Source organism: Etheostoma cragini, chromosome 21 (assembly GCF_013103735.1).
Source record: "Etheostoma cragini isolate CJK2018 chromosome 21, CSU_Ecrag_1.0, whole genome shotgun sequence".
NCBI lineage: Eukaryota > Metazoa > Chordata > Actinopteri > Perciformes > Percidae > Etheostoma > Etheostoma cragini.
This window is the reverse complement of record NC_048427.1, coordinates 8,962,552-8,981,403: the sequence shown is the minus strand read 5'-3', so window position 1 is coordinate 8,981,403 and position 18,852 is coordinate 8,962,552. Positions and strand designations below refer to the sequence as shown.

General features: G+C 40.2%; 1 protein-coding gene across 1 annotated transcript; it reads right to left on the bottom strand.

The window, feature by feature from the left end:
- Nucleotides 1–285: 285 nt before the first annotated feature.
- Nucleotides 286–17,093, bottom strand: tdrd1 (tudor domain containing 1). Its single transcript, XM_034861001.1, is given in 27 exon segments — nt 286–835; nt 1,034–1,077; nt 1,209–1,259; nt 1,580–1,984; nt 2,123–2,290; nt 3,865–3,993; nt 4,069–4,185; nt 4,275–4,601; nt 7,215–7,379; nt 7,531–7,638; nt 7,899–8,030; nt 8,567–8,830; nt 10,623–10,793; nt 11,200–11,307; nt 11,393–11,569; nt 13,351–13,434; nt 13,568–13,733; nt 13,861–14,004; nt 14,134–14,313; nt 14,412–14,492; nt 14,619–14,682; nt 14,829–14,943; nt 16,179–16,239; nt 16,328–16,350; nt 16,531–16,698; nt 17,037–17,066; nt 17,069–17,093. Coding segments are annotated over 27 exon segments (3,564 nt in total). The 5' UTR covers nt 17,079–17,093; the 3' UTR covers nt 286–763.
- Between the last annotated feature and the right edge of the window lie 1,759 nt (nt 17,094–18,852).

Sequence of the window (18,852 nt, the reverse complement as noted above, 5' to 3'; positions counted from 1 at the left end):
GATGTGAATCGACTTCTTTAGCAAGATTATTACAAAAAACTAAAAAATAGTAATGATCAATCAAAAACTCTTTGCAAAGGTTGTGGCTTGGCTGACTCCATGCTTTGCTCACCTTCGTGAAGCCCGAAAGCCGCAATAATTGTGCTTGCGGTTTCAATTTTGGTGCTTCCTTCTAACCAAGAAAGGGTTTGAACCCTGGACTGTGGCTTGCGGCTATATTTATTCACATGATTTCAAGCTCAAATGTTCACATAACTCTCTCAAAATTATCACAAAATAAAATCAGTTAGTCATAGAACTTTTATGTAAAAACTGAAACATGCCAAACATAAATCAATCGGGCCGGACATCCCACCTGAATAGGTGATTAGGACTGAACAAAGGAACAGATGACAGCACAGCATGCTACAGCACACTTATAGGAGACACAAACACACACTTGGATAAATGAGGTTAAACGTCTTTTTTTTTTTTTTTTTTTACAGTTTTGTTACAAACCTAAAGTGTTTTTTTTATGAAAACCTCCAGAAATATAAAAAAACAAAAGTGACTGGACTTTAACCACAGGTTAAAAACCTAAAAGCAAAATTAAAAGCTGGGAGGCGATAAGGTGACAAAATTAAAATTACAAACTGTGTGGCTGCTTCTGGAGACCACATTCAGAGTTAACCTGTTCAACATAAACAGCGTTAGAAGAATAAACGACATGCTTGGGTTTAACAAGTTGGCAAACAAGACTATAAAGTTATGTAATTGGTCAATCTTATTTTGTCTGTCCCACTAACTGCTTTATGAGAGAAAGCTGCAGCTGCACCAAATGTTCCAGGTGGTCAATCTGTGAAAGGTAACAAAAACCACGTTATCCATTTGCACTTCAAATTTCAACTGCTCAAGCCAATTCTTAACATGTAGTATGACATAACAATGTCAGTCAAAGTTGGCCATTAACTCCTAGCTTTACAAACTACTAAACAATGTTCTACAAAATTACAGTTCAAAGATGCTTTCCAAAAACAGTTAAAACAGTTTTGACCTTAGTCATCAGGTTTTGACAGCAGCAGCCAGAGGCCTGAGGATCTGGGATTCAAACAGAACACCAAGTCAATGCCATACCATCTAACTAATTCTAAAATAAAAGTGATAAAAGTTTTTAAACAATTTAAATTAGGCAGTTGCAGATCATTGTTCTTGTTGTGAAGCATACATACCAATTTTGCATAAAGGCTCCATTTGCGCAACAATCTTCTGTGCGGGATCTTCTGAAAAAAGCAAGATATCAGCCCTTACCACACCTCGTAAACCATTATGGATAATTCCTTATTAGATTTTTTATGGCAATTCAATGATTAATCAGTCAAAATGAATATAATTATTGTAAATGTAAATGTAAATATGTAAATAATTATTACTTGCTGTACATCTTTCCTGTATTTTGAACCTAATTTAGCACTTAAAGTAAAGCAATATGATGCATACCACAAATAGTGAATGTAAAAAAAATAATGGTTTAGCTAGGATATTTTGTTTAATTTATAGTGCAATAGTAAATACCAGCAAGAATATATAAAAATTAACAAACCAGCAGAGGTGTTTGTTTTCAGCTGGGTAGTCTGGGGTTCCTGCTCTGGGATTATGGTTGTGCCGGTGGTAGCGGTTGTATGTTTCAGCCCCTTCGGGGTTTCCGGTGTGACAATGGGCTGAGGGCAGTCAGGAACAACTGTAGTGCTGGCAGTAGATGTGCTGCTGTCAGTTTGGTCAGCCTTCCGGACGGTAGGTGAGCAAGGATTACTACTGGCCTGGTGCTGTAGTGTATCCAAGATCATGGTGCTGAGGTTCCCCCCTCCCCTCTCAGTGGGAAGAGTGAGTGATAGCACATTAACAGAGTCACTGAAGGACTGGACAGTGGCGAGGACGCCGTTCAACAACTGGCTTTGAAACATCTGCAGCACTTCCTCTGGGAACTCTGAAGGGAAGTGTTCCTTACCTAGAAACGGATGGCAAGGGGAGGAGGGGGAGTAAAAGAGTGATCACAAATAATTGTTTGAAACATAAAAAAAATATATAATATGTAAAACTTATAAAATAATTTCAGATAACAGAAATAACATGCCCTTTGTCTTACCAGTGAGGGTGCAGCGAGTGATCTGAAAGGGAAGCTGCAGCAGGTGCTTGGTGATGGGCAAGACACGGGAGAATGGCACCTTCTCACTGTTGCCGTAATCTGCATAGATGACACTCATCTCATTCTCACCGACCTCCAGGACCACTGCACGGTACCAGTTATTGTCAGCTAAAAAAATAAAATAAAAAAAAAATAAAATAAAGTCCAGGATTTTAAATTCCATTTATTAGCAATTTTGGGAGCACCGACGGATGCTTATTCAATTTTGACAGGGATATCTGTTTACTTTCATATCTCAACCTCCAGAAGTTGTTTTTTGTGTATTTTACTGCTTTGATTGTTTCTTTGTATTCATGTATCTATGATATGGGCTAAATAAGAATACATATTTTCTATTCATTTAGAAGCAATGTCTAAAGTCAACAACATGCATAAAATGGGCTGTGCAATATAGAGTAAATTAAATATCCCAATATTCTTGACCAAATACCTCAATGTTGATATGGTATGGGTGAATATTGGTGCTTTAACAAAATGTTATTTACATAATAAGACATTTGATATTCTCCAGAAATGACTTAATGATTTAGTGGGTAAAGGTAAATAATAGAGAAGCTACAACAGTCTGGTAAGTTTAGAAAACGACATCACTTTAGTGTAATGCAGCCTGTAAAACCAGGTAAAGACAACAATTAGCATATTACGATATCTCCAAAATCTAAGTCTAATATCTAGTCTCATATCGCAATATCAATATAACATCCATATATTGCCCAGCCCTACAGATAGCCTTGAATCTAACCTTTAAGAGATGACAAAGATGAATGGATCCCTTAAAAATGGATGAGCCTTTAACAGCTACAAATCTAAACAGCACTGAAAACTCCATTAAAACGGACCCTGTTGTTAACTGAGCTGCGGAATGTATGCCTCACTATGGTCTCCTCCTTGCATACTGTGTTTACAGAGAAGCCGCTCCTATGCTCTGCAGCACACACGCTGTGTAATTATATCTACTAGCAGACACCAAATTACCAGCTTAGGTCTGCAGGGGCAACAACTGCAGGTGGGGTCTCAAGAACAGAGAGCAAATGTAAGAATGAGCAAACGGAATTTAGGGTGGCAGATTGTATCTGTGTTTCCTCTGAGTGATGATGGATCAGCTGGTCTTTTCTGATATGGTCTCTTGCCTGTAATCATTAAACGTTGTGTGGGCGCTGGGGGTTTCCCCTGCTGAGAGTATCTATCAAACTCTGGATGCAATTTCCTTTAAACCATGATGTTGACTAATCTACCATTAAAAACTCTACTGTAATCTTTTGTCACATACATTTTCTCAAATAAAATTACATTGTTTTGAACTGCAGAGAGATTGACATCTATTTTCTGTGTCCTTGTTACTATTTGCTACCAGCATCTTCGAAAGATTTGATGGTTTTACAGATGCTAGTTAAGCCTACACAACTTGTCAGGTTGTGGTGGGGGGAAATGAGCAGTGAAGGGGATAAAGGCCAGGACTAACAATGTACGTTGTTGCTATAAGAAAAGCTGCATGCTATAGCTATCTTTGTTACAGTTTGGACATACACTTTGTAATGAAAAAAAAAGGTCCAGAGATGAACTTTAATCTGTGGTCCTTCTATTACAATGCCAGATAGAAGGACCAAAGATTAAAGTTCATCTCTGGACCTATTCTTTTATGATGTACAGACTTTATTTAGGGAATATTAAGTGTTCCTCACCAGAAAACTGGGCACAGCAGGCAGCCCCAGGAACTGGTCTGCTTAGGACAGTGGAGGATAAAGAAGCACGAATGTTGCCGCAATAGGCAACCAGCTCCATCATCACCTCCTGAAGCTTTTGCTGGTCCACTGCACAACAACACAGAAATTAAAGCAGGAAGGGGTATCACATTTTCACCATTTGTGCAAACCGAGTGTTCTGACCCTGGTTGGGAACGAGCAGGTAGAAGAGGGAAGGACTAGTGATGGCTGCAATGCAAGGCTGAAAGGTGTCATTGAGAGGCAGCTCCACAGTCTTCCAGTCCACTGGAAAAGATGGGGCTGAAACAAGATTACAACACAATTTCAACCAGGCCGCTTAAAAACAAACCATTGCATTTCATGTTAAGAACACCTGTATTCTAGCTGACCTTCTGATGGAATCTTTTTGGAACTGGTTCCTGTCTGGTTGGAGGCTTGCACATGCATTTGGCTGTTTTCATTTTCCCGTATGTTCTCAGGGAGTTTGTGTTCAGAGCCTGTGGTTGCATGTGTCTCTTTGGGAACCGATCCAGGAACTTTGGCTAGCTGCTCAGAAATGAGGGCAGCTGCCACATTCCGCCCTTCGCTCTCCAGCTCAATACCGTAGCCTTGTTCAGTGGCACAAAAGACACGTGCAGAAAGCTGCTTGCCATCCACCAGACTCTGGAACCACAGCAGGGCTTCACTGCTCCACTCGGATCCCAGGGGCTCCACACCTGATTCCAAACATACACACTTTGTAAGAGAGAGCGAGAGAGAGAGATATGTACCTTGATGTCTCAACATGACGTATGATTGTTAAAGGTCCCATGGCATGAAAATTTCACTTTGAGGTTTTTTAACATTAGTATGGGTTCCCCCAGCCTACCTATGGACCCCCAGTGGCTAGAAATGGCGATAGGTGTAAACCAAGCCCTGGGTATCCTGCTCCCTTTGAGAAAATGAAAGCTCAGATTGGCCGATCTGGAATCTGGAAGGTTACCTCCCCTTTCTCTGCTTTGCCCACCCAGAGAATTTGGCCCGCCCATGAGAGCGACACATCATGGTTTTCAAACAAGCAAAGTGGCAGTTGGTCAAGGCCACACCCACACCCTCCACCTTGGCCCCCTGCATGTGAAGTTTGCGTGCGATGTGCAAGATACCTTCCCCACAACCATGGACACACATACAGTCCAACATCAATAACCACATAAATCATATTTTTTGGTAGAACTGATATTTCTACATGGCAAAGAATTTACTAGTAAGTGTTGTAGAGACATAGAAAACCAACAGACCCAACAGTCATGACATGCATGCTACTCATTCTGTGTAGTTGAATCTGGAATTTAAAGGGGCATGTTCAAAATAATAGAGTTTAGTTCCGTTAGTCAGGTGATTGACTCTGTGAAGAAACAGGTGTCATTATGGCCTATTATTAAGGAAGAAAGGAGGCAAATGTGCATGTTGATTATAGTGCATTTCACACTGAAATACTCAGCAAAATGGGAAGTTCCGGACATTTCTCTGAGGAACAGCGGACTTTGATTAAAAAGTTGATTGGATAGGAGAAAACAAAGTGCAGAAAATTATAGACTGCGCAGCCAAAATGATTTTAAATGCCTGAAATGGCAGCCAAAGCATGAACGAAGTGGGAAAAAACAGTCAACTACCATTCAAATGGCTCTAAGAATAGCCAAAATGGCAAAGGCTCAACCAATGATCAGCTCCAGGAAAATCAAAGAAAACTTAAAGTTACCTGTGAGTACTGCTAGGATCAGAAGAAGGCTATGTGAAGCAAAGCTATCAGCTAGAAACCCCCGCAAAGTCCCATTGCTGAAAAAAGACAAGTACTGAATAGGTTGAAATTTGCCTAAAGGACACATTGACTGAACCAAAAAGAAATTGCGCAACATTCTGTGGACTGATGAGAGTAAAAAAAAAATTCTTTTTGGGTCTAAGGGCCACAGACAGTTTGTCCGACAACCCCAATGAACTGAATTCAAGCCACAGTACACTGTGAAGAGAGTAAAGAATGGTGGTGCAAAAATCATGTTATGGGGATGTTTCTCATACTGTGGTGTTGGGCCTATTTATCGCATACCAGGGATCATGGATCAGTTTCAATACATCAAAATACTTGAAGATGTCATGTTGCCTTATGCTGAAAAGAAAATGCCTTTGAAATGGGTCTTTCAAAAAGACAATGACCCAAAACACACCAGTAAGTGAGCAAGTCTTGGTTCCAGATGAACAAAATTGATGTTATGGAGTGACCAGCCCAATCCTGGATCTAAATCCCATGCAAAACTTGATGGGTGACATCAAATATGCTGTTTCTGAGGCAAAACCCAATAATGCAGAGGAATTGTGGAATTTAGTTTCATCATCCTGGGCTGGAATACGTGCTCACAGGTGCCAGAAGTTTGTCGACTCCATGCAACACAGATGTGAAGCAATCTCAGAAATAATGGTTATGCAACTAAATATTAGTGCAGTGATTCAAAGTAAAGCAAACCTTTGAGACATTTTTTAGTTTATACAGTAAATGTTTAAGTTTGTAAAGAAAAATGCAAATACTGCTATTTTTTTGAACAGCTGAACACTCCTTTTTCTTCACTTTCTGTAAAGCTGTAACACAAACTTCAATTTTGGTCATGTTTTGAGTTGGAATTGAATGTGCAGTGTTCCCGATGCATCGACAATATGAAATAAAAAGCTATTGTAAGGATTTTAAGCATTATTCACTTGTTTTTAAACACACTGCTATTATTCTGAACACAGCTGTATCTACAGATAGGTCTTGCTTTATAAGACAGATAGCCTGGAACACGCTCTGTCTGCCTGGTTGTCTGTAGTTTGGCATGTGTGGGATTTTGACACGTCCTTATTAATTTGGGAATTAAGAGCCAATGTTTATTTCTTTTACCAATATACATTTAAGGATATCTTTTGAATTTCTAATCCAAACAATGTCAAACTTGGCAATGCATTTACTCGTGTCGTAGCAAGGCACCTGTCAAGTTTGAAATCCATTGGACTAATGGTTCGAGAGATATGCGCATAACACAGACAGAGGTTCCTGCAATATATAGATAGATGCTCTCCACCTGGCTGAATAGACCGAAAAACACCCTATTCTGATCTAACATTGCCCTTAATACCACTGAAATTTTTATTTATTTATTTATTTATTTAATACCACTGATGAAGTATTTAATACAGAGCCATAAGAAAAGTGAACACTCTCTTGGCTGCTTAATAAGAAAGCATTTAATTTGCAAAATTACTTATATGTCATATTTACAACACTATAAACAATTTCACAACACACATACACAAACACACACCTGTGAGCCAGCAGCGAACTGCCTGGAAGGGTAGCTTCAGGAGTCGGGGTGTAATGGATCGAATGTGGTCCTTTCCCACTTTCATGCTATAACCATAGTCCACGAAGTTTAGAGACACTTCTTTAGACAGCTCGTTTACCATAGCCCGATACCACTCTTTATTACCTGGGGAGCAAAAAGCACATTATGTACAACTAAATCCCCCAAAACAAGAAGAAAACAGATAATCCTGAATGCCATCTGATCAAGGCTGTTAGGAAACAGTTCCATGTGTCAACAGTGTTTAGAACAACCAGCAGTAATTAAATAATCTCACCTGGAAACATGGCACAACAGGGCTCCCCCACTTTGGGCACAAAAGGTGAGGCCTCTGCCGCACAATGCTGTTTCAACTCAGCCTTGAGCTCTATCAGCCGCTGATGGTCTGACAAACACATTAAATGAGAAAAGGTCACATCAAAGTATTAAAATAGAAAAAACAAGTCTTATGTGGACGTCTGAAATGACCATGACCTTATTAATATAAATAAAATTATTATTATAAAAGAATTTAAAAAAACATTCAAACCTTTAATATTCACACTGCAGTGTTTCCCATTTCTTTTTAAGTTACTTGCAATATTCTGGCAGTGCAAAAGATTAAATAGTTAAAATAATTTATCTAGGCAGAAGAAACAACTATACCTGTAGGATTGTTGATTCGGCAGTAAAACTCTTGAGGGTTCTCCACAACACTGGCTAGCAGTGCCACTGTCTGGCCGTCACAAGGAAGCTCACTAAAAGACCACACCAGAGGCTCACAAGCTGGGGCCGGCACTGAAAAGCATTACATAAGATTAAGGCCTTACTATCTGCGCACTTGAACAATGTATTATCATTTTTTTTTAAGCTTATTTTTTTAGGCATTTTAGGGCTTTATTTGATAGGACAGTTGAGGATATGAAAGGGGAGAGAGAGGGGGAGTGACATGCAGCAAAGGGCCGCAGGCCGGATTCGAACCCGGGCCGGCTGCGTCGAGGAGTAAACCTCTATACATGGGCACCCGCTCTACCATCTGAGCTATCTGGGTGCCCTGAACAATGTATTTTAAAGAAAAAAATATAAAGTTAGTCGTAAAATTCTCTAAGACTAAGGTAGGTATATTTGATAGAATGTAGACAGACGCAAGTAACATTTCAGTTGAACTAACATTACACTAACATACAATATCCTGAAAAGGTAGAGGCAGTCATCGTCATTGTTAAACACCCCGAACAGGGTCAACCATTGCTTTGATTTGAAAATGTTCTTCCCCACTATGTTTTAAATAGAAAACTAAATATCATTTTCATCATTTAATGTTAGTCACTTGCCACCATGTGGTTCCGCAGCAGCAGTTGCTGTCTCATCAGCCTGCTGGTCACTACTGGTGGGAACAGGAGCAGGAGCAGCGAAACCAGCAAAGATCAACAGCTCGGCTACATTGGCCTGAGGATCACTGGCCTCATCAATCATGGCCACCAAAGCCTTGCCCTCGTGTGCTCCTTGGATCTCAAGGCGCAGTATTCGGTTTGATACCCTTCGCTGCAGGGCCAGCAGGCAGTCCTCTGACCAGCTCTCCCCAACAGGCTGCACCCCTGGAATGGAGCCCGACAGGTGCTTAAGAGGATGTGAGACAACTCGTATCAGAAAGACATTTAAGATATGAAAAAAAGTGACGTCGACATAGTACAAAACGCAATTATGGTACTATTTAATCAACGTCCATGAATGCAACTGTGAGCAAAATGTGAATGTTTTTAGCCATTTCTCAAAGAACAGCATTCAATTAACTTTACAAAGTGCTATTATGTTTTGAGTTTAACTACAGAATTAGATTTTTTTAAACTTTTTTCTTAGAACATTAAAATGTGAAGCAGACATACTACAAAACGCCAACATTATGTCACTATTTTGCATTTCATGTGCAAGTATGTCCTTGCCTTGCAGTTTTGTGTTTGGTTCATTCCTTAGTGCAGTCACATCAACGGCAAATGCAAGATCAGCCACAGTTTACATCTCAGAGCTCTGGGATGTCTTTGCCTTTTATATCACAAAACTCTCAAATCTCTGCTCTTAGGTCCCCTCTTTTAAGCACCTTGGCCAGGCTGAGCCACCTGACAGCTGCGTGGTAGCCTGTGTCACCATGTTTAGTTTCATGCTCCTCCAAAACTGCCTATTATTTCATACTCTTGCCCTGATAAAGTTAACTGTTTTAGTTACATCAATAACATGTTTCAGTTTTAGCACTGACTTAGTTAAAACATGCTTTTCAATCAGTGAACAAATCGCTTCCAGTCGTGGCCCCTTTCATCGACCGCATTGCTGCCAGATCCTCCGTTACCTCAAAGTCTCTCGTTACCCCATCCACAAAAATGAGTAACTCGTCTGTATCGCAGACACCACAGCTTTCGTCCAGAGCCAAGGAGTAAAGTTTGTCTGCTTTGCAGCTGAATCTCCAGGTTTTCCGCAATGTTATTGATCCTTCTTATTTATTTATTAATTCAGGACAATGCACATGGATGAACAAGTACAGCAGCACACGTAAATGTGCCAGATTGTAGTCCAAGGGCTGATTTCCATCTGCCGTCTATTAGGCAGGTTGGAGTTACAAAAATAAAGACAAAAGATAGTAACATATGGTATGTAAAACAAGAAGAACCAAAAAGGAAGAAAAACAGGACAATTCATTAGTAGAAGGTAAAATGGAAACACAATTAATTAGTATGCTCCACTGGAACATACTTATTCTACTTCTTATTCTTCTTCTCATTACAGTTTGTCTGGACAGCGGCACGTTCTCAAACACCTACTTTCTCTGGGCTAATATACACAGCAGAGTCCACCAAACACTCCTTTAATAAATTCCTGTTAAAAGCCTTGTTGCTTTTGCGGTTTGACTAGCAGAGCTTCAGATGTCTGCTCAGATGTGAGCTCAATTTGCAGCTTGCCAACAAGTTGAAGTTCTTCTACCTTCTTTTTAATTGTGACTTGCAACTAGAGAAGAAGCTGCATACGTTCGCACCATAGACAGTTAAAGAAATGCCCCCCCCCCAAAAAAAAGCAATGCAGTTGTATTCCATACATGATGTACACTTATTTACGTCTGATTGCTAACTTCCCATTGAACTCACGCTGGCCTGATGTGGCCCGGGGGCCGTACAATGCCCAGGTCTGCTAGAGAGGGTAGGCTAGGCAAAATCCGGGTGACACACTGTCCTATATAACCAATAAGGTAATGCGTTTGAGTAGCTTTTTTTGAAAAGTTCAAAGTAAAGAAGCGGAAAACAATTAAAGAATAATTAGCACTGTGACTCAAAGCAGATCTGGCAACCACACTTTCGTAAAGTTGTAACCATTTAAGAATTTGATTTACGACGCATATGGTACCTGCTAAACCACAAGCCATAGCCTGCGTGGGCAGGGCCAGTAGTAAAGTGCTGATAGGCTGCAGATAGCTTAAATCCACCTCCTCAGAGTTGCCAAAATCAAGGTAGCCAACACAGACGCGTTCCTCTGATGCATAAGCCAGAACTTTAGCCCTGTACCACTGCTTGTCCTCTAGAAGAAACACACAGAGGTCAAAGTTACATTAGGTTCACAATGCAGGTCAACAAAGGGAGATTACTGATTTGATATTATACTCTATGACACCATGTTTTAAAAGCTGACTGTAGAAATGTAGACTCACACAAAGACACACAATCTGTAAATTGGTCAGTTAGACCACCTTTCAGGCCTGAAGCTTTTACAAATCATGAAAACGCATTTATAAAAAGCAATACACTAAGCTTTACAAAATAACTATTTCATGTGTTATGTATTTACTTGTTAAGCTACAATAACAACACAGTTTTACTTAAGTAAATGGCATAACCAATTGGGCATGTTCTTAATAACCCAACTGTCACATACTGGAAATTGTTAAAGGGTGATATATTGTCAATATGCAGGGTATGTGTTGTACCTGAGAACTGGGCACAGCAAACTGTGCCGGGGGCTGGCCTGAAGTTCTGAGGGGCTGGTGCCTGGCAGCAGTGTTCCCTCAGCTTCAGCTGCAACTCCTGAATCACTCCTGTAAACCAGAAGCTCTCAAGTTAAAAGACACCTGTCAAAGTCAAGAGGTTTTAGTTGCGCGTACCAGATGAAAAGCTACTTACCAGCGTTCTCCACCTTCTGTACTATAATTTCATTGGGTGACTGAAGATGAGTGACCACAACAGAGAAGGAGTCACCTACTGCCAGTTTCAGTGGCTCTGGTGGCTGAGCCCAGGTGTTGTCATCCTTCCCATCAGAGAGACGCATGAAGTTATCCAAGGATGCACTTACCATGGCATCTGAGGTGAAAAAGAAAGTATACAGTTGTGTTCAGAATGATAGCAGTGTGTTTAAAAAAAGTGAATAATGCTCAAAATCCTCAGAATAGTTTTATTTCCATAATATCAATGCACTGGGAACACTGCACATTCAATTCCACATTTGCACCACCATGCTTTACTGTCTTCAGTTTACTGTGGCTTGAATTCTGTGCTTGGGGGTCGTCAAGACAAACTGTCTGTGGCCCCTAGACCCAAAAAGAAATATTTTGCTCTTATCAGTCCACAGAATGTTGCACCATTTCTCTTTTGGCCAGTGATTGTGTCCTTTGGCAAATTTCAACCTATTCAGTACTCGTCTTTTTCAGCAATCGGACTTTGGGTTCGCTTCTAGCCATAGCCATAGCCTTCTTCTGATCGTAACAGTACTCACAGGTAACTAAGTGTTCTTTGATTTTCCTGGAGCTGATCATTGGCTAAGCCTTCGCCATTTTGGCTAGTCAAGTTTTTTTTAACATGTCGTTCAGGCTTTGGATGCCACTTCAAGGCATTTGAAATCATTTTGGCTGAGCAGCTTATAATTTTCTGCACTTTTTTCTACATTTCCCCTCTCCAATCAACTTTTTAATCAATGTCCACTGTTCCTCAGAGCAATGTTTGGAACGACCGACTTTGCTCAGTATTTCAGTGTAAAATGCACTACATCTAGAATCCACATTTGCTTCCTTTCTTCCTTAAAGAGGGGGCCGTGACTCCTGATTATTCACATAATCAATCACCTCACAAATTGAACACACCCCTTTCAGTTACAGATTCAACACAAAATGACTGGGAAACTTCAGACGGGCCTGGATACGCGCTGGCTTGAGCAGGGGGACCTTGCGTGCGCTGCAGGATTTTAATCCAGGACGCTGTAGTGTGTTACTAATGGTTTTCTTTGAGACTATGTTCCGAGCTCTCTTAAGGTCATGGACCAGGTCCTGCCGTGTAGTTCTGGGCTAATCCCTGACCTTCCTCATGATCACTGATGCCCCACGAGGTTGAGATCTTGCACAAAGTACCAGACCAAGGCATATTGACTGTCATCTTGAACTTCTTCCATTTTTTAATAATTGCTATTCTATCCTATTGACTGTAGCCCGGCCTTGTGCAGGTCTACAATTTTATCCCTGATGTCCTGACACAGGTTGCTGGTCTTGGCCATTGAGGAGAGGCTGGATTCTGTTCTTTTATACAGGCAAAAAGTTCAAACAGGTGCAGTTAATACAGGTAATGAGTGGAGAACAGGAGGGTGTCTTAAAAAACTAGGTGATCAAATACTTATATCATGCAATAAAATGCATTTTAATTATTTTAAAATCATACAATGAGATTTTCTGAATTTTAGTTTTAGATTCTGTCTCTCACAGTTGAAGTGTACCTATGATAAAAATTACAGACCGCTACAAGCTTTGTAAGTAGGAAAACCTACAAAATGAGCAGTGTATCAAATATTTTTTCTCCCTACTGTATGTCCAGTAAGTACAAATGCAAGATACCTATCAAATAGAGATATCTTGCATTACTCTATTAGTTGCAATGCAACAAATCAGATGCTGCCCTAGATGCCATAGCGTGTTGCCAGGGTTTCCCGTAAAAACTTTGTCTATAAAATTAAAGTACCTCAATGACTTTAAATACCTGAAAGCAGGTACCTGTATAATACAAATTTCAGCAAACTCTGCATTTTAACACTGTGGCATCCAGCTTACGGTTTGTCTTTGATATGATTGGATTGAGGGGATGGTTTACATTTGGCTTACTTATTTCTTGCTGAGTTGGAGTTTCATTGACGGTTTTCTCTGCTGCATAACCTTGCTCAAGGAGGAATGTGCTCAGCTTCTTTCCTAAAAAACAGGTAGAGAGTTGCCATTATGGCTTTAAACTTCAGCTAATTACTTATCTGTGTATCCCTATCACAAATGACACATTTATCATCATAAACATATTTTTCAACATTCACAACTTAAGATAACATACCCATTGAAAGCAGGATATCCACAGCATGGATTCGGCCATTTTCTAGTGATTCCACCAGTCTAACAGTCACAAGCTTGCCGGCCAACAGCTGTTTCACTGACACACGGCACTCGCCTGACCAGTTGCCAGTCACTGGGACCACCCCAGCGATATGGCACTCCATTGCCTGGAAGTAATAGATGGAAGTGCTAGAGTCATCATGCTAGACACGCAACCGTCAGCGTGGTATGTAAAGGGAGTGTGTTATTATAACCATGCTTAAAAAAAAAAAAGTGGTATGAATATGCACTCACACATGGACAATATGGCTGGATATTAGCAGCCAGAGGCTTGATCCTGTCCACTGGTACATGCTCTTCATTGCCAAAGTCAATGTAAAGGATGTTAGCCGTCTTCTGGTCAGCAGCTAAAGTTTGGACAAGGCCTCTGTACCAATTCTAAACACATAAAATAAAGGCAAACACACAAGTGTCACAGTGCACAGTAAATAACTGAGCAAATGTGAATACTAGTGGGTACTAAAACGTGAGTCTCTTATCAAATTGCTTGAGAAGACCTCTGCTCACCAGATCACATGAGAACTGAACAGCGCAGACCTCACCAACATGTGGTACATATGTCCTCATTGATGGGCAGCTGTTAGTCTTCTGAAGCTCAGCGCTGATGTATTGCAGAGCTTCCAGCAACTCAGGACTTTGGGCAAGGAGAAAAAACCTGCCAGGGCTGTAGAACTCTACAACAGTTGCCTAAAAAGCCACACACAATTAAAACAAAAAGACAGGTGTTTGTCTTAAATAACAGTTAAATCAGTCTTTACAGTTGAGGCAAACTGGGAATGTTGTACCTGGATGTCTGTTCCCTTAATGATTTTAGTCATATGCAAGTCCTTCAAATAGACCCGCTGGAGGCTGGATGCATCGCCCTGCTTCAATTAACAGAGGTTAAAAATAGATGACAAAACACTGACCACAAAGCCTTTACAAATTTAAATCCATTTAAATATGAAGCTTGACTTTTTAATTGAATAAGATCTACAAATCACTGCAATTACCTTAGACTCAACCAGGCCGGCTCTGTCTCCTGTCACCAGTGAAACTGTTTCCTTAGTTGTCTCTCTTAAATTGAAAAAAATGTAAATTAAAAACTGAGGACACTAGATCTTTTTAACTCTTGACTGGTGAATTACAATGATTGGTTTTTTGTTGGCATTAGATATCATCACAGCTGACAGTTCATGGTAGTCAGGGTCTATGCATCTTACTGTTCAGGTTCTAGATCAATGGATTTGCACACGTGTCTGTGTGCCTTCCAGTCTTCTGTCTGACACACCACAGAGCAGTAAGGAGTCTTCTTGCAGCGCTTGCACCGAAAATTTCCTGTCAAATGAATACAATTTTTACTGCTTCAACATTTCCTGATGGCCAAGCAAACTTTTCGAAAAAGGTTTAGAGAAAAAAAAAGGCGAACCATAACGCTGGCTCTTCCGTGTCTACCCTTCACAATAAAAGCCCAGCTTAAATACCTTTAAAGCATCAATAAAAAAGACAGTTTGCCAACACTAAATATAAAAAAGCCAGATACTAAATTGTAATAAGTTGCTGTGAGCTGTAAATGTTAGACTGTCTTGGAGGTGACCAGGCAAAGACAGCAGTTTTCATCAGACTCACCCTGGGTCTGCTAATTAAGTGGACTGCTATTAACAGTTACCGTCTGCAAAATACAACCGCAATTGAATCTATTCTTCAAGCCCGACCCAGTCAAAATCTCATTTTTTTCCCCTCATACTAATGACACGTTTGTTTGTTTTTGTTTGTGTCCATGAGTCAAATGTTGGATTACTCCACATTTTAATTGTGATATTTTCTGATTACTTTCTGAACCTGCGACGTTCTCTGTCAGGTTAATGTAGTAGTACAAGGTCTTCCTCTGATGTAAAAGTACACTGTAGGTTAGTAGTTGTCTACTAAGCGTGTAAGTAATTTTTGAGTACAATTTTGTTCAGGAGAATGCTACAAGTAGCAATACATCAGGCCAAGCAACGTCCCATCCCAAATAGGAATATTTTGACCTAGCACTGTACTAGTTTAAAATCGTTACATAAAAAGGCATGGCCCACTACATCATCTTTTTTATACTTTCACTTTTATAAATTTTTTATTTATCTAAAAGGGTCTTCAATATTGCAACTGATTTGCATGTTATCATTATCAAAATGCCTTTTACCAGAAAACTTCTTGCCATAGCTAATATAACACATGATCTAAAGACAATTTTAACAGTTAGTCAGCATTATGTCCTCCAAAAGTCTGTGTTCATTTTAAAAGTACGATTATTTGGGAGAATTAAATGTTCCAAAACTTTATCTTAGCAAAGCTACTCTGATGTGGGACCAGTTTTGGTAAGGCCAAAAAAACTGAAATAGACATTCATGTTAAATTGCTCATTTATCATTATAACTTTAATGTTTCTGAATTTGCCTGTCAGGCTGATTCTCATCAGTTATTTAATGGCAGGTGGATAAATACTTGTATACTGTTGGCACTCCAAGGTGCAAGGATGCAGGAACTTTACATGTGCCCTTCACATGTGAATTTAATGGCAACAATATTACCTTGCTGACCACAGAAGTTGCAGAAGTATACAGTCAGTGCTGGTGGTATGGATCCTAACACCTATGAAGACATGAATACTTGAAAATGGCAATATTGAGCAGAACACATTGGTTTTCCAATTATGAATAACTGGAATTTTGTTACATACTGCGGTTTGATCCCTGCTGATTCCTGAAAAAAAAAAAAGAGGAATGAACATGGTGGAATGTAGCTAAGGTCTGAGGTAGTGTTTAATAATTTTCTCATGATCTATGATTAAAATTGTATTAGTTTTATACACATTGTACAAAAACAACGGATATGCCAGGCAGGTGTGTCCAGTAATGGACGATCATCGAATGATGGCATTACCGTCTCCAACGGCGCCTGACGCGGGGCGCACAGGTGTTGCATTGGGCATGGTGGGATGACTTGGAGAAGCTAATGTGCTAATAAGAGCCACGGGGGTCGATGATGGTTTCCTCAAGGGCTGGTTAGGTCGAACCAGGTTTGGAGAAAACGAGCGGTACATGGCGTCAGCTGTGAATATTTGAAATATTATGTATAGTTCGACTTTTTCAGATTAACTTGAAATATTTAAAAGTGAAGAAAATGTCGTTTTCCAACCAAAAGGCATTGCATTCTTAGCTAGCTAGCTAATCAGCGCCGAAGCAGCTAACAATTACGTTACACTTCACGGTGATTGATGTTAGCTGGCTAAGTTCATGTTAACTAAAGTTATCAAGTTAAGCAAACAGCGACAAATACAAAACAACATACTTAAATAATGCTATATTACAAGACAACAGAATAAATAAACCCAAACAAATGAACACATCTTCACTTTATGGTTTAATTTTGCAGAGTCAATATTTTACCTGAATGCACGTGTTTGTGGCAGAGGTAAGTGTGTTGCACATGCGCAGTAGCCTCAATTGCCGATAGGTCAAGGGCACGATAAAATTACCGTAATTCTCAACTTCTGCTCCTCTATGTTTCTGCTTCTGTCCGAAGAATAAAGACACATTCTTTAAGAATATTTGTATATAGTGGGTTTCAGTATTGACCTTGGACATTAGTATTATATTTGCCTTTCATTTACCCGAGCTGTGGGGGACCTTAGTTTCTTGAAAATAATGTAAGTGCTCATGTCTGTCTATGCACAGGATGCTGCTCACTGTCTTGGTTATTGCACAGTGCAAGCAGACTTAATTAATTGCATTTGATTCAAATATAGGTCAGATATGACAGTGTGTGGATGCCGCATACGGTAGCCGCAAAATGTTTTTTCTTTCTTTAGTTTCAAAACACAAAGTCTGCTAACAAGGTAGGCCTATCAGCTAAAGGGCCTGTGGTATTCAAAAGGAAGAATGCAGCAATCCCTGTCAATAACAAGATTCAAGATTACTTTTATTGTCATTCCAAAAACACTTTGGGAAGTGCAGTGTAGTATAGAAAAAATGCTATTATAAATAATGTTAAAATAGCCTACTATAGAAGATAGCTAATGTTTTTAAACATATAAGAAATGTAGAGGTACACATGTACGCATATCCCCACACATAGCAGTACATCATTTGCACCCAAAGGGCCTACTGTATATTCCATATTGTCTCATTTCACACTGTAGTGCTGTTTTCAGCAGTCTGGTTGCAGTCAGGAAAAAACTGGCAGACCTGCTCCTTAGGCTGCGATAACGCCTGCCTGCAGGAGAGAGAACAAACTGTGGCAGGGGTGTGTAGAGTCCTTTGGGATTTTTTGCCCTTGAAAGGCTCCGTTGTTTGGTAAGGTTATCAATAGGTGGCAGCATTACCCCATAACTCTCTCAGCTGACCTTTCCTCCCTCCTCGGGGCTCTTTAATTTCTCTGAGTTGCTACTGCTCTCATGCCAGAGGAAAATGTAGTTCCCCTGTAGAAGGTGGTGAGGATTGTTGGGTTTAAACAGGCCTTATTCAGTCTACTTAAGAAGTGCAGGCATTGTTTGGCTTTTTTGATGAGGGAGGAGGTGTGCAGGGACCAAGTCAGGTGGTTAGACATGTGAACCCCTAGAAACATTATGTGCTCCACAGTCTCCACCGCAGCACTATTAATGTGGACTTGTATGTGCGTAGGACGACTTCTTCTAAAGTAAACTCTTTGGTTCTCTCAACATTCAGGATCAAGTTGTTGTTTTGGCACCATTCTGTGAAGAGTTTCACCTCCTCCCACCACTGTTGTTTCATCATCATATTTAATTATGTAATTGGTCTCAAATTTTGCACAGCAGTCATGGGCCATAAGGACAGAGGGCTCAAGACGCACCCCTGGGGTGAGCCAGTACTCAATGAAGTGGTAGATGAAGAGTTAGCCTTGTACAACCTGAGGCCTGTTTTTCAGGAAATCAAGAATCCAGTTCTGAAGGGGGCTATTCATCCCCAGTTGACCCAGTTTGTTAACAAGATGCGGGGGGATTATGGTGTTAAATGCCAAACTGAAATAACTGAACAGCATCCGGATCCACGCGTTCCTTCCCACCAGGTGGTCCAGTGTCCGTTGTCGGCCTACTGCAGTGGCTTTGCATCCTTTGTTGAGCAAGCAAGCAAGCACAATGCAACAGATATTATATATCATAATAACATAAATAACAATGTATTTAAACATTGATGGTTTAGGCTCAATTAAACATTACAAGGGTTGGGCAAAAGGTTAGTTTTG